The 15744-nt window shown below is 45.8% G+C and overlaps 1 protein-coding gene across 1 annotated transcript in view; it reads right to left on the minus strand.

Moving 5' to 3' along the window:
- The window catches only part of LOC119431441 (otoferlin-like), a 391721-nt gene that overhangs the window by 129709 nt on the left and 246268 nt on the right, over positions 1-15744 (minus strand). Inside the window, 4 exon segments of the mRNA XM_049657509.1 lie at positions 545-939; positions 2778-2880; positions 4582-4670; positions 13824-13882. Coding sequence (XP_049513466.1) covers positions 545-939; positions 2778-2880; positions 4582-4670; positions 13824-13882 — 646 coding nt within the window.

Here is a 15744-nt window from a genome sequence, read left to right on the forward strand (position 1 = left end):
TGCAATTTGACATTTTAGAGACGCGGCAGAGTTGAAATGGGGAAGCGAGCGGCAGCACGAAATGTTTGCCTTCGGACAAGCGCGAGCGCACTCGCCCGCTGCCAGTAGTTGTGATTATGCCAGTGTTGAGATGGCGAATGCTCGTGGACATCAAGTGAAATCTAGTCATGTTTGTCTTTGCGCGTGCGACATCATGCAAATGTTTTCCGCAACTTACACGGCCTACATTACTACGAACCTAACTTCGTGTAGTTGTCCAATACTTGGCTATCGCGATCAATCCTTCGCCTTTCGTGGGGAACTGCGATTTCTTTATTTCATTTGGTCTCGCTTTCTGCGACGCTCAATTCCATTTATCCCTTACGGCACTAGGTATCCCGCCTGTCTTCACATTTCATACCATCCCTGTCTTTCCGTCTCTTGTCCTTGACGGAGCAGCCTCAAAAAGTACAGGAAAGATCCTGAAATGTCCTGTATTTCTGTTCTAGTACAAATAAGGGTATATGAAATCGCCATTTTGTGTGCACAAGGTTGACCCACTCACCGCTTTCGGTCAGGCGACTTGTTGGAGGTTGGCGCGAACAAGCTGATGACGGAACCCTGCTTGCTGCGTGTCTCGTCATCAGAGAAGCCGCCTCCACCTCCTCCGTCACTGGTTCCGTAGCTTGGCGGCTGTTGCTGCTGTGACGAAGACTGCAACAGCGCCATCGAAGAACCACCGTCCGCGCCCGCCATCGCCGGTCCACCACCTCCCGGCGTAGTTTGAGACGCGGCCGCCGCGGCGTACGTGCGCTGCAGGTTGGCGATGTTCTGCTCGATGTCGAGCAGCGCCTGCCGGTCGTCGTCGAAACTTCCCAGGTTGGTGGGCAGGCCCGGGGCGTGCCAGGCGCCCACCGAGCCGTCGGGTGCCGTGTAGCTGACCTCCATAACAATCTTTGCCTGTTGTAAGGTGAGAAACAGATTGAGTAATTGATTGATTGATTGATTGATTGATTGATTAATTAAAATTAAATTAAATTATGGGGTTTTACGTGCCGAAACCACGATTTGATTATGAGGCACGCCGTAGTGGGAGACTCCGGAAATTTGGACCACCTTGGGTTCTTTAACGTGCACCTAAATGTAAGTACACGGGCGTTTTCGCATTCCGCCCCATGATTGATTGATTGATTGATTGATTGATTGATTGATTGATTAATTGATTGATTGTCGAAATGATCAAGTGATTCCAGGAATTGACTTATTGATTGATTTGTTGGTCGTATAAGCGAGTGAGTGAGTGAGTGGCTTGGTAATTCATCGATGAAGGGGTTTAACGTTTCAAAGCCAGGCATAGACGCGGATCGTTGAGAACTCCTGCTTAACTATAACCCGACACAGTTCTCTTCAGCGGCCACCCGAAACACGACACATCAGCCTTCTTGCATTCCACGCCCACATGAGAGACCTGTACGAGATTCCCATACTTTTGCGGATGAAGAAAAATTTCCCCTGGTCCGAGGATCAAACACGGAGCCAGTGCCTTTATAGGGGACGAGCGCTATAGCATTTCTATTAACTAGGATGCTAGCTAGCAGGCTAGCTACGTGCTTCTCCGATGGATAAGGATTTCCTTTCTTCATGGTAACACTTGATGCGCGAATATACGGGAAATGCAATTGAAGGTGGCAGAGGACTAAAAGTAGTCGCGGGAATAGAAAATGTGTTGCTTTACGGCATGCTTGAAATTTCAGCCTGCCGAAATTATTATCCAATTCGCTCGAAATACGTCAAATACACAGTGCGCTATAAATATACTGGAAATCAAAGTTATTGAGGGTCATTCGAATTTACGGGAACTTCGAAGCACACGAGTGCTTCGAAGTTTCCGGACTGGTTTCAACCGCGCACCAGCTCGCACTGTAGCTATGCGGAGCCCTCTCGAGATGGCCGCCAGAGGAAGCCTGTCCCAGCAGAACATGCTAGCGACTCCCACAGCAATCGGTGTAGCCACGTGATCCAGTTCGTGTCGGATCTCGGTCGCGCTCCCAGGTCGAAGATGAGATCGCCTCCGAGTGTCTTCCTAGCACTCGAGTTCAACTAGTCGAATGTAAGCCGCACAGCGAGAGTGCTCGAGAGCACGAGAAAACGACCAGTAGAGTGTGCCACAACAGTGGTAAACTTTATGGTAAACTTCTGACCATAAACGGATCACCGGGCTACCGGAGCCGTGAATGACAGTCGCGAAGCTGGTTGCGACGTCTTGTGACGCTTTGTCCAATTACAATCCGTTTGAAACAATTTGTCAGCTACGCCAGTGTCCTCGTAGAAGGAAAAACGTGCTCGTTAACGATTATCTGGCTGACAACGCGTTGTACACCAGCAGTTAAGCAGAATACCGTAGATATCTGCCTCCCTCACTTTGTGTGAATAGCCTCCGAGATCGGGTGGCGCATGCTGCGTGCGCCGCTCGATGATCTCGGAAGTTATGTTGTGTGCTCTGTGGTTAAACTCCGCGCCACAAGACGCCCGTACCAGTGTTGTAGCTGCTCTACACCTCTCCGGTAAACCGTTATCCCGCCAATGTTAATGTACTTGTGGACAATCTAAAACACTCCGATGCTCGTCTGCGGTTTAAGGAAGCTCAAGACCGCGACATGCTCAGACGTTTGGATTATCTGTCCCTATTTTACCGCAGTACGGCGTGACTGCTTAGACCCGAAGGCAAACGCATGCCTTGAAGCAGGCACCTTGTAAAGTACTCGCCAAGAGGAATTTACAGAGCTCTGGGCACTCACGTTGGCCACCGGCTTGTTGTTGTCATCCACGACGGCGTCCTCGACGGATGCGTACCCTTCCTCGGCCACTCGTTGCAACACCATGCCATAGCGTCCGAGGACCCTGGCGATGATGACGAAGGCGAACATGCAGAGATAGAGGATTTATTTGATTTTATCGTTTATTGCTCGTTTCATTACCTGCCTTCAACTAAAGGTTTCGATGACACTGCCCTAGTGTACACAAATTATCATGCTGATGGCCGCGCAAGTTGCCGTGATCGCGTAACGACGTCGCAGCTCCCTGACCAGTCCATGCCAACCATTTTCCATCCGAATTCACCCTCACTTAGTCTGCGTCGTAGGCCGCAAGGAATAAACTGTAAAGTGAGCCACAAATTAATCCCATCTCATGCTGAGTACAAAGTATCTGGGATGTTTTATCCTTAATTTCAAGATCAGCTGTTTGTTCTGTCGCTGCATGGTGAACCCAGAGCGACGGCACCGGACCGAGAGAGTGTTTCGATTTGCACCTAGCAGATGGCGCCACAGCTATTAGCATTAGCTCGCGACCGAACTATGCTTTCTGCCAGATAGGGAGGTCACTGAGGACCTGGCAGCGTCGGCGACGGGAGGCGATCTTTACAATACATGTCACATGGGCCCGCTCTGCCTGTGCTCCGCCCCGCCATCAACATGAACTTCAGTATAACCTCCAAATGGATATTTTGCAATGAAACAATTTCTCACTAACAGGGTATCATTGTTCATTAGTCTGCGGCCCCTAAAGCCGCACCTACCTAAATATCTACCATCTACCTACTTATTTATTCAGACCTGAGTAACAGTCTACCAGCGCGCTACAAAGAGAGTGGTGACAGATTATCATCACCATCATCGTGATGCGCTGGCGAGGCGGAGCACTTCAAAAGCCGAGATTTTTCCACTGACATAATTAGTTTGATTCTCGCAACGCATAAATCGCAGTGCATACGTTCACTTTAGTTCAAATCCTTTTTATCACTTTTGTTGTGATCAGTGTTAGAAGTTTATTTTGCCACCATTATGATCACGCTTAACATGATAGTTTTTATGCAAGTGCACACACAACTCTTCTCTGCACTCTACTGTATTCGGTTTGAAGGAGTGCGCTATCCTAGATTTCTTTCCCACCGCTTTAGGTTTTTTCTTTCTTTTATGTTTATGAGTGTTGAAGAAGCGCTAGACAATTCCCACACAGGTAATTGACGCAACTACGGTGGCTGGCAAAGATAGCTAGGCCCATCTCGTGGTTTCTGCACAGCTTCAACAGCTACCACTCGGCAAAAGCAATGATAGACAGATTTAGTTTCGCGTGTTTAGCGTAATAGCGCGTATAGCAGATCGAAATGCGCAAGCGCAAAACGCTAAACGACCTACAGCGTTTAGAGTACGCACGCTATTTCTCAAATTTAACGTTACCGTCTTTGGTTGGTTAACGTAGTTTACGTAAAGACACGGCGGCGGTGCCGGCCGCCCGTTTAGAACTGAATTTGGCGTTTCTTTTGTTCAATTCACTTCATTGGTAGCAAATGACTGTGTAGACGGCTTTCGCGTAGTCTCAGGCATCTTCGACGACAAAGTATTATGAATAATCTTGTGGATTTTTTGTGATCACTTGTCGCTTCGAACGCTTCGAGGCCTAACGAAAGAAATGGTAAGCTTCCAGTCAGGATTTGGCAATGCCTGCCGTATGCACTCCGACCCAATTGTATTCAGTTTAATTTACCTTACGTTAAATTAGGTTAGTGCACAGTGTAGACAGTGGAGAACATGCCGCACTCACTTGTTGGTGAAGTACCGGTTGTGTTGGAGCACATGAATTTCCAGGACCTCGTACTTCTCCACAGGCCTGCCCACCGGCCACTCGAACTCCTGCACACGTTTAGACACACGTGATGATGTTATTAGAACTAAAAAAAGAAGAAATGAAATACACGAGAAAATGCGTATCTTGCGCATATGTTGTTGTTGTTGCTGTTCCTTGGTTAAATGGCGCAACGCACTCCGGTGGATCGGCCGTGAGTCGGGCGGTGAAAAAGACTATTATTGTTAACAGTATTATCAGGAAAATAGTGTTGTTGTTGTTGTTGTTGTTGTTGTTGTTGTTGTTGTTGTTGTTGTTGTTGTTGTTGTTGTTGTTGTTGTTGTTGTTGTTGTTGTTGTTGTTGTTGTTGTTGTTGTTGTTGTTGTTGTTGTTGTTGTTGTTGTTGTTGTTGTTGTTGTTGTTGTTGTTGTTGTTGTTGTTGTTGTTGTTGTTGTTGTTGTTGTTGTTGTTGTTGTTGTTGTTGTTGTTGTTGCTGTTGTTGCTGTTGTTGTTGTTGCCTATCTCGTATGTGGCTCCTACCCACTATGGGGAATTGGCCAAGAAATGGAACGGGTATTCCAATTTAATATAAAATAGGGGGAAATGTGGCGATCTGTTGTTGTTATCCTCTGATATTATGGCTTATGCCCTGTATGGGGGATTTGATAAATACAGAGAATAAAATTTCACTTCCAAATTTGCAAATACGGGTAAAGACATTGTGCTGGATGCAAGAAAACGAATGACGAAGCCTGAATGGAAATGTGCTCAAAACAATGACGATAATAAAAGCACATTTAACTGCACACTCGCTTGTAATCAATAATACATTCCTGAACGGCGGCGCAAACGTCCCTGTGATTGTACCTGAAAGCCGAAGCTCCAATTGCAATGATAACGGTAATTGTCAGATCCAGGCCAACCTTGAGAAAAGCAATTTCAAAGATTATTAGAGCGACAGCTCTACTACTCCAGGTACAAACCCAGAAAACGCCTGGTTCCGTAACTCTGACCTTCAAGCTCAGCCAAGGTCAAACTGGGACTTGGGCTGCCTAATGCGTTTTGGACACTGCGCGCCTCGGGGCGACAACAAACAATTAATAAAATAGTAGAAGAAGGCGCTAGGGCCTTCATATTTTGACATAAGACAGCATATATTGCCCCTGGAAAAATGGCTTCCCAGTGATGCATTTGTGTTTAAAGCTGAAGCCGACTTAAGGGGATCAGGTGTAAGTTTGGTCTTTGTCAGCTGGCTTTCCCACATGTGCCTATTGCAGTGAAGTCTACTCATAAAGAAAAATGCGATGCGAACGGGGCCCGATGACGCTATCGCTTTCCACTCCTAAAGGTGAAGCTTAAGCGTCCTAATTTTTTCTTCTCACTGTGTTAAAGCGGAGCCCATGACAAAACTGTTTTCTCCTCATTGTAGAAAATGTAAAAGAGCGGAATGCCTCAAACGAGTCTTGTGTAGGCAAACGTTCAGTTATAAACATGGAGAGAAAGAGCGAGAGTAAAATTTACAGAAAAGAGAACACGAGCGTACGTAGCTCTTTCGCTGTGCAGTAGGGTGGTACCCTCAGCTCTAGGAGTTCGGTGGCCTTAGCTGTCCTTCTCGCTCGGTTGACCAGGTTGAGCTGGTCCGTCGAGTCGGAAGCTGGACAGCGCCGCCTCCCATTGCCGTGTGGTGGGGTTTGTTACGCGTGTCAGCTGTGGTGTGCTCGCTCAAGCCCAAACCATGTGGTTAAGTTTTGCGCATAAGCTTATAATTTCTATGGATAAATGATGCTTCGTGATGTTGTCATCCGTCGAACATGTAGCTCATACCCACTATGGAGTAGCTCATACCCCCCCCCTCCCCCCCCTTGACTAGCTAAAGAATGAGTACATTTGGAAATGAATTTGCCGGACTGCTATAGAGTAAGTGAAGATGTAAGATGAAGCTGCATGTTAAAACGAAGGCAACAATAAACACGGTTTGTTCGACGCTTACTGAAATGTCTCGTCAGTAGTGGTCGCACATGATGGCCCGATCTGTCCAGATCTGTAGAGATGATGTACAGATCTGAATATCTGTACATCAAAAGCGTGGACACTGAATGGAGGTCAAGATAGTTGGGACGTAAGTACAGGGTAACAGGAAGTGTAAATAGGGAACCAAGAGTTATGAACGAGAAAGCGAGAGAAATAGATCCAGTTATTTGGATGCAAAAGATGGAAACAAAAAACGACCATGGAGATTTACGATAACGGCAAGAAAGAAATCAGCAGGGAAAATCTGTATGATAAACTAAAGCGGGTGCTTTGCTATTTGAGGCCCGAGTCGGCTACCTGATGACAAAAAATATACGGGAGTGTTTTTTTGTACAAATATACGGATGTGTCACAGGATGAGGCATGTGTGTGCCACAAAAAAAAAACAAAGAAAAAAGAAATGTTCGGCACGACTTGGCACATCGTAATGGAATGCCATTTTATTTACCAATCGATATCAGTAAGGAGTGTCCCCCTTCCAGAAGCCTTGAGATACAAAGAACATAGAAGGAGTAACTGGTCAGCAGTCGAGATAAGCAAGTCAGCTGGCTTTTCCACATGGTCTATTGCAGTGAAGTCTGCTCAAAATGAAAAATGCGATGTGAATGGGGCCCGAGAACGCTATCGCGTTCCACTCTTCCACAGCTGTGGTGAAGCTTAAGCGTCCTAATTTTTTCTTCTCACTGTAGTAAAGCTTAAAGTATAGATTAGAGTATTGGTGGAGGAAAAGCAGAGAAGAGATTGATAGAACCGGAGTAGATTCTATCATTGTAGGTTTATGTAACATTACAATATAGTGATAGAGCTTTCAAATAAGAAAGTCAGTTCATGATGAAAAAAAAAGCGCCCAACTGACAGCTATTCTAAACAAAGGTTAGGATCGAGATCAGACAGGCGAAAGACTAGATAGCCATAGACGTATACATATAGTGAAACGTGAATAAATTAAGGCAGGCTGGGTGACTATCTGTCCCCGACCCGTTTCAAAGGGGATGCCAATAATGATCATCGTCATCACAAACACCTTTCACTTTTCCTTCCCTTCTATGTAACTCGGCGCTAATCGCTCAATGTGGAACCGACAATGGTGTCCTAACTGACGTTCAAAGTGTCATTCAAAAGGCTGCGTTGCCGCTTCCCAACGCTTAATTTTTACTTCCACAGGTGTGGTCTGTCGTATCCTCTTTGTGCTACCTCCACAATGAGTAGAAAGGAAAGCTTCGCTTTAGTATTGCCATAGGAATGTATGGCGGGATCTTGCCAAGCCGGGTCAGCTGCAATGTTGACGTCACAGTGAATGTCACCGTGAAAAAAAAAAAAACGGGGCATCACGCGTTGAAATCACAGCCATATTTTACGTATCTGTATACAACGTGCGAACTACGCTCAATATGCACCTTGTGTACCTGCTGTTGCGGTAAATTACCGCGTGTTATTTTGCGCGGACCTTCGCACTGCACCGAACGAAGTAGAAGCCGCGGCCCCGTAAGCCTTGAGAACATTTTGCTCCGGCTCTTTGTTTTCAGAGAATGAAAATAACGTTCACTTCACTTTCTTTCACCACAGCTCTCATCAGAGCTGGCATCACCATGTGTTGACAATCGCAGAAAAAAAAGAAGATAGAAAACAGGACAGGTTGACATGGGTGGACAAATACTAGCAAACACAAAGAAATCAGATAGATCAAAAGCAGAATTTCAAAATAGTGCTAGTGGAACATCAGGCGCTGTTGCTTATAGGCCAGAACACAAGTAAGCTTACCGACGCGCTCAAGCTCGCGTCTACGCGCTTTGCACCAGCCACGCCTAGCGGGAGATGGCAGTTTGCATCTGCGAGAGCCGAAACTCCACGCACGGCGCGCAGCGGGGAGGCAGGTGGGAGGCTCGGTACATGCCACTTTAGCGGCCACAGACCAATGAATAATGACATGTTCTTTTGTTAAGACGAAAGCCTTATATGTCTCATCGTTCAGTCGACCTTCAACGTCCTTGAGCGAAAGCCGTGTCGTCGAAGCGAAATCGTATACACGATGGCGACTCGGTGTAGTAATTCACTTGCTACACCACTCCGGCATCGTGTCTTACCTACATGCAAACGCTCACGCAACCGTTCTGATGGTGCGCGGGTCACCGTCATCATCGTGTTGATTAGGATAGAGTTAATTGAGGCACTCGAACCCATGACCTTTGATAGGAGGCGAGCTCTCGAGCCGATGTGGGAGTTGAACCAACGACCTTTGGTGTTAATTAGGGCGAGGTTAATTAAGGTACAGTTAATTAAGGTAGCGTCCATTAAGGCACTCGAGTCCGCGACCTTTGGTCGGAAGAAAGAAGTAATAGGAAGTAACAACGCATTCGAATGAGAATGTGAAGAAACTTATTTAATGTCTCTTGAGCGCGCATGCTTTCGCCTTCACTCTCTTTGGCTTATATTAACGTGATTGTCAATTTTTTTATTTTGTTAATGGCGCACGTTGATTTATTGTAAAATATCTATTTGGAGGTTATATTGAAGTTCATTTTCATGACTTGATGGAGAGCGAGCACAGATGGCACGTGCTGTAATGATCACCTCCCCGCGCGTTCACTTGGCTTACGGGCTTGGAAGTCGTTTCGGACTTCCTCATTGACAGTCATGTTGACAATGCTTCAGAAATGCTTCAGTATTTGTAAACTAATTGTTATATTTTTATGAGCTGTTATACCAGCGCAATAGAGATAAACAAAATTGGAGGACGCTTAAGCTTCGCCTTTAAGAGTGGAACGCGATAGCGTTATCGGGCACCGTTCGCATCGCATATTTATGAGTAGGCTTCATTTAGAACCAACTTACAACCAAGCTTACACCAATCCCCTTAAAGTCGGCTTCACTTTTAAACACAAATGCACTGCTGGGAAGATATTTTTACAGGGGCAATATAAGCCGTGTTATATCGAAATTTTTGCGTGAGCGGTGCTTGCTTGAGCCCCGCACCATCAGAATTGGAGGACGCTTAACCTTCGCCTGTAAGAGTGGAACGCAATAGAATTCAAAGATCCCTGGCTGCTTATCAGACTTTTTTTCTCGTATATTCAAATTACACTCCGACGCTATCATGTCTGTAGGTTGTAGTTAAGTCGTTCGTACTTTACGATTTTTTCTGGCTTTGAGAATTATTTTCTTTTTCACTAGCCCCTTGGCGCTACGCGGAGGGCCTGTGGGGTCGGGGTGGTTCGGGATGAATTTGTCCGCAACGGATGCCATGGACGCCGATGCTTACGACAACACCGACGCCGACACCGACGCCGAATTTTCTGCGACACGGGGCCCTTAACGCTTTCGCGTTAAAAAGCCCTTTCTCGCATGACAAACACATGCCTAACAGAGAGTTGATTTGTGTGTTACCACAACATCCGTAATCGAAATTATGACTATTTACTCGCAGACTCTAAATGATGTATGATGTCAATATGCGTGAACGTGAATCACCTAACTGCATTAATGAAAAACCGCAAGGTCATCGGCGAGGTCTTTGAAACCCAACGAGCAATAAAAAAAGAAAAACGGAAATGGGCATTATTAACAAATTTATCCCAACATATAGAAAGCTCCACATATATTGCCAGAAGTGGCATTTTGGTTCATTTAAAATTTCGCCATCTTTCCGTTCAGAGAGACAGATGTGACCGCTCTGCAAAGCATTCAGATATAGATGATAATATGGTGAATTTGACAACATCGTCACAGTAGTGTCACAGTTGGGTTGATGCATAAGTATTGTAACACTGTATTGCATTATGTTTCCCATACCTATCTTATGTCCCTTTTACACTGCGCTCATATATGCGCCCTTCCTGCTATGATCTCGTGTGATATTAGCTGTAGTGTTACATAAAATTAAAATAAAATATAGCGTAATTTGAAGGTGTCCAAAAGAGTGCCCCTCGATTCTCAGACCGGCTGGGTGATTTCAGAAGCAGATTGCCTTCGGGTATTATCTCTCAGTTAGAATACTCAGAATATAGTGTTGGCACGAGAGATTACGTTCTCTATGTGGAACACGCTAAGTTTTCGAAACAACTGACTCAACCGCCTTGGCGTTTCACTCTGCGTGTATATTTCACCAGTAGTGCACAGATGCCAAGCTACATACCCTGCTTTGTCGGCTGAGGCGTTTACAATTTTATTGCGATAGCAATTATATGCATATTCCAAGCAGATTTCTGCCGTCGGCGTCGCCGTCGCCGTGAGGTTCGGTATGACGTCCAACGGCGATGAAATCGTCGCCACGCGCCGTATGCTGTATGTGCCGTGAAAGCGCGCGAGCCACGCGCGCTTTCACGGCAAGGCCGTCGGAGGCCGCGAGGGAGGGGAGGCGATGTTTAGCTGCGGCACCAAATGCGTATTTATATAAAAATGTTGCGAGGCGAAAATATGGTAAAGACAGTAAGATGGTAAAGTCTATAGTTTCTCTATAGACTATGTACTCGTATATTTACTTCTTAAAAGGTTAAACGTTAACATGTGTGGGTGCTGAGGAGAGACCTGAGCGATTTACTTCTTAAGTACACCACGATACGGCTTTTCGGCGCCATCGAAATGCATCGGCTACGGCTGAGACAAACCCATGACATCGCACTCGATCAGCAGCACAACTCCATTTCAACTGAGCTACCACCAAAGATGCCATGTAAAATATTTAGCTATTATAAATAAGTTCACTACGGTTCTTCTGGGTTTTCTGACAGTAGCTTTTTTTTTTCTTGCGAATAAATAGCCTTATCGCAAATCCTAACATCATGTGCAGAGAATAATGTGATTCCCACAAAGATAATCTCTTTATATCTAGTGCTCGACATTTGGAATAAGTAAACGTTCACACTAAAACAGCCGGTACATTATGGACTGTCCTCTTGGAAAAACGGCGATGTTCGCAGAACGCCTCACGTGATTTTCCACAGAGAGGGATTATCGGCGGTACGTATAACGACTTCACAATGCCTCGCACAAAGGGAGCGCCAAACGATTCGCACGACCGGAGTTTTATTCAATAATCCAAGTCTGAGAGAAGCGCCGCCAATGGCGATGGATAAGTGCGACTAGATCCAAGTTAGCCGAGTGAGTGGTAATGTAATGATCGAATTTCAAAGCGCACTGCCTTTATTAATAGAATTATTATTATTTTATTAGGAAAGCTTTCCTTGGCGTTACCTAAAGGCCACGAGAGTTATCGATTTCACCTGCAAAGCTCTCGCACGTCGTACTGCTTCTTAACAGATTGTTGAGCACAGCTTTAAAAAAACTTCATAAGTTACGAGTCTTGAAACGTCTTACTTCACGGTTTGGCGAAACAAAAGAGAAACTGTGGCGGAATTTGTCCAATTTTTTCTAGTTAATTTACTCATCGGATAACTGTGGTTCCTGCACGCAGGTGTGTGCATTAGGGGTTGAAAGTCGACGTCCAAGATAAAAGCGCTCCAGCAAGTTAAATCGTACAAAAAAAAGAGAAAGGAAACGTACTTCTAGAAGCTGCGGGACAGCTTTTGAAACATTGCGAAACAGAGCGACGCCGAGGGACAGCGTTTGAGGGGCAGATAGAGGAACGATTCGGCGCGTTTCATCTGAAACGGCAAATCGAGGGCGTTGTCCGGAGCAATTGCAGGAAGTAAGCTTCGAAAAATATTATAAGCAATACATGCACAAGCTTAAAGCTTGCCAGGTAGGCTATAGTGATTTCAAGAGAGCTTTATTGTCAAGTGGCTTGCTGTGTAACGAGAGTTCCCGTGACTCTTCTGAAGATTGCGAAAGCGGTTCGGAATGTTCCAACCCCTACAGGAGGCGTTTTGTGTAATCGATGACTGCGCGTTTTGTCTTTCGCGTTGCCTCAGAACATGTATTTTCTGACGCACTCGCTCCGCGTTTTTGCGTATTTGCATTTAATTTTATCAGTTCGCGCAGCGACGCGAATCTCCATACTGGCGATGATGCTATTGCACCGCAGGCCATCACGCAAGGGAATTCAGGTTCGCAGTGGCATGAGCAGCGGTTGGGCAACCGCCGGCTCATATCATCCGATACTCCTAAAACAGTAAATAGCTGGGAGACGGCCGCTGGATAGCTGGAAAATGGGGTCTGCATATCTTCCAGGTGCGTGAGCATTCGTTCGCAGCGGTCTTGCAAAAGCTCCCGCCTGCAATCGCCGGTGGGAGCGGAAAGGGAACCAAGGAGCTTGCGCAGAACGATGCGCAGAAGGCGGACGAGGGGGAGACGGTCGTAACGCTACACTTTCTAGCTAAAGGAGGGAAAGGAGTTATGATGTGAGGGAAAGGGTGTGGGCGATACAAACATGCATCGCACGTTTTCGCTCTATTGAACCGAGTGCCTCAAAGCAAGTGAAGAGGAGGACGCACGCAGAAAGCTGGAAGCGGGAGCGGGTGAGGGTAATGGCAGAAGATTGTGGAGACTTAAGGAGATTGGCGCAGCTGCTTACGTATGCGCACCATTCAGGTTGAGGTTAAGAGCGAGTAGGTTAGAAAGAAATGAAATAGTTCATGGAGATCGAACGCACATATTGGAATATAGGTGAAGCGAAACTTTAGTGAAGCGGTTAACTGAATCTCAAGCAACTAAATGCGACGTCTACGGTTGTATTTATTTTGATTCTTTTTGTTGTGTTTTTTTTTAGTTCAAGGGAACTGCAACAAAGGTATTGGTTTTAGCCTGATATTCGCACGTCGAGAGAAGCATTAATGCTTAACTTATGGACATATTGAGAAACAATATGTGCTGGAAAGCCCAAAGATAAATAGAAAGACGCTATGATAGATTATGTCGGCCGGTCGGTTGGTCTGGCAAGCAACAGATTAGATAGATAGATAGATAGATAGATAGATAGATAGATAGATAGATAGATAGATACATAGATAGATAGATAGATAGATAGATAGATAGATAGATAGATAGATAGATAGATAGATAGATAGATAGATAGATAGATAGATAGAATAGATAGATAGATAGATAGATAGATAGATAGATAGATAGATAGATAGATAGATAAGATAGATAGATAGATAGATAGATAGATAGATAGATAGATATAGATAGATAGATAGATAGATAGATAGATAGATCTATGTGAACGCATGACACGTATTCTTATGTTGTTGGAGACTGAGTAATACGCAAAATTTATATAGAACGGTCCTTACGTCATTGAAGACAGCATCATCTTCCAGGTGATCACAGACTTTTGTATGGTGAGAGACACCTGAAACAAAAAAGAGACAGGACAGGATCAGACAACTTGTAACTTAAATATCTAAGCTTCGTAGTTAGCAAGAAAAAGCACGCATCGCAAACGCAAGTTCTTCAGAGAGAAATCCGAGCAAGAGTGTTAGTATGAAGCTCTTTACTATAAACTAGTTAAGAGCACGAGACAAAGCGACGATCAAGAATAAAGGAAGGTGAGGAGAAACGAAAACAATTAAAAGTAATTCGTGCGTTCCGATGAGGCCACGCCTGGTTTAAGGGGACTCTGACATTTCCGCCTCTAGTTTCAGACTTAAAGGCAACTCATTTTGTGCCATCTTGTGCCGCTACCGTGCCAAATCCCTGGTCTCTTTGACAGGTGATAAATATCCCGGAGGCACTGCAAGAGACGCTCACGTGAAACAATTTTTGGCCTCCATGGCCATTGCTAAACCCACCTGCAGTTACAACACCACCTCCACCACCACCGCAACCCTGAGTCCTGCAGTCATTTTTTAATGCGATTACCATCCTTAGGCTACTTCATACACTTCCGGTGGCTATCTATCTATCTATCTATCTATCTATCTATCTATCTATCTATCTATCTATCTATCTATCTATCTATCTATCAATGTACAGTGCTCACGGATTGAAACGGGACAATTCGAGCGTGCTATCCACCTGTCTCTACGGGTCTCATGCTCATTGACTGCCACAGCGGCACTCTCTCACAGGATGGCCTCTTGTCTGAAGACTTTTGTGCGTCATAGGTGCCCCTGAAATGCCTAGTCATCCAAAATTGGACTAGCGATAGTAAGGTATAGTATTCGCACCGGCTCGCTTCACCTTTGTCGGAAATGTGTGTGTCGTAAGCCTAACCACACAAAAGAGAGAGAGAGAGAGAGAAAAAGAAAGAACGGGTGGTACAAGACGCAACTTTGTGGCAACGAAATGTCGCAGGCAACAATCATAACCCGCCAAGTGGATGCGATATGGCGGCACAATACGACGTTGAAACAAACACACAGGCCTCGTCGAGGCATGTAGCAGCTACACCTTGCTATAGCGCCACTTAGAGGACGTGCACCCGAACCGGCGATTAAGGAGCATAAAATCGCAAGCATAAAATTGTGCCGCCGCCTGCCGGCAGCTGCAGAAAGCAGCCGGTCAGTGAGGTTTGCCGCGTGAATGAATGAATGAATAAACTTTTATTTCCTTGTTAAAGAAGGGGTTGGGGACGGAAGGGGGAGGGGGGGAGAGGGAGGTCTATGTGCTCCAGTCCCACCACCTTATGTGGCTAGACATCCGCCTACTAGTCGTGGTAGGCCTCCGCTACCTCCTCAGCCCACCTCAGGACTCGCTCCTGTAGGGTAGGATCGGAGCTGCGCAGGGCAGTCTCCCACAGCTCCTCGCTACTACTTATTGGTTTGAGGGTGTGGAGGGGGGGGGGGAGAGGAATTTCATGGGGCATTGCCGCATGATATGGGACAAATCTGCTGTCTGGATAGGGCAGAAGTGACACTTGGGTGTCGGGTATGTGTCGGGAAAGAATAAGTGCAAAGTGCGTGGGCTAAGAAAAGTGCGAGTTTGTAGTTGGTGCCACAATATTTCTCTCTGGCGCGTGCTAGGCACAGAGAGAGGTGGATACGTTAGGCGTTGGTGTTTGTAATGTGTGCAAATTTGACGGAATGTGATGAGTTCGCATGTTCCAGGAGCGGGGAACACGCGGCAAACCTCCCTGACCGGCTGCTTTCTGCAACTGCCGGCAAGCGACGACACAACTTTATGCTTGCGACGTGCGGCAGCAGCTCACATCCTCATTAGTGAAGGCAAATTTGCACTTTTTTTGTCTTAAAAACAACGTAAATACTTTAGCAA

The sequence above is a fragment of the Dermacentor silvarum genome, chromosome 10, assembly GCF_013339745.2.
Source record: "Dermacentor silvarum isolate Dsil-2018 chromosome 10, BIME_Dsil_1.4, whole genome shotgun sequence".
Classification (NCBI taxonomy): Eukaryota; Metazoa; Arthropoda; class Arachnida; order Ixodida; family Ixodidae; genus Dermacentor; species Dermacentor silvarum.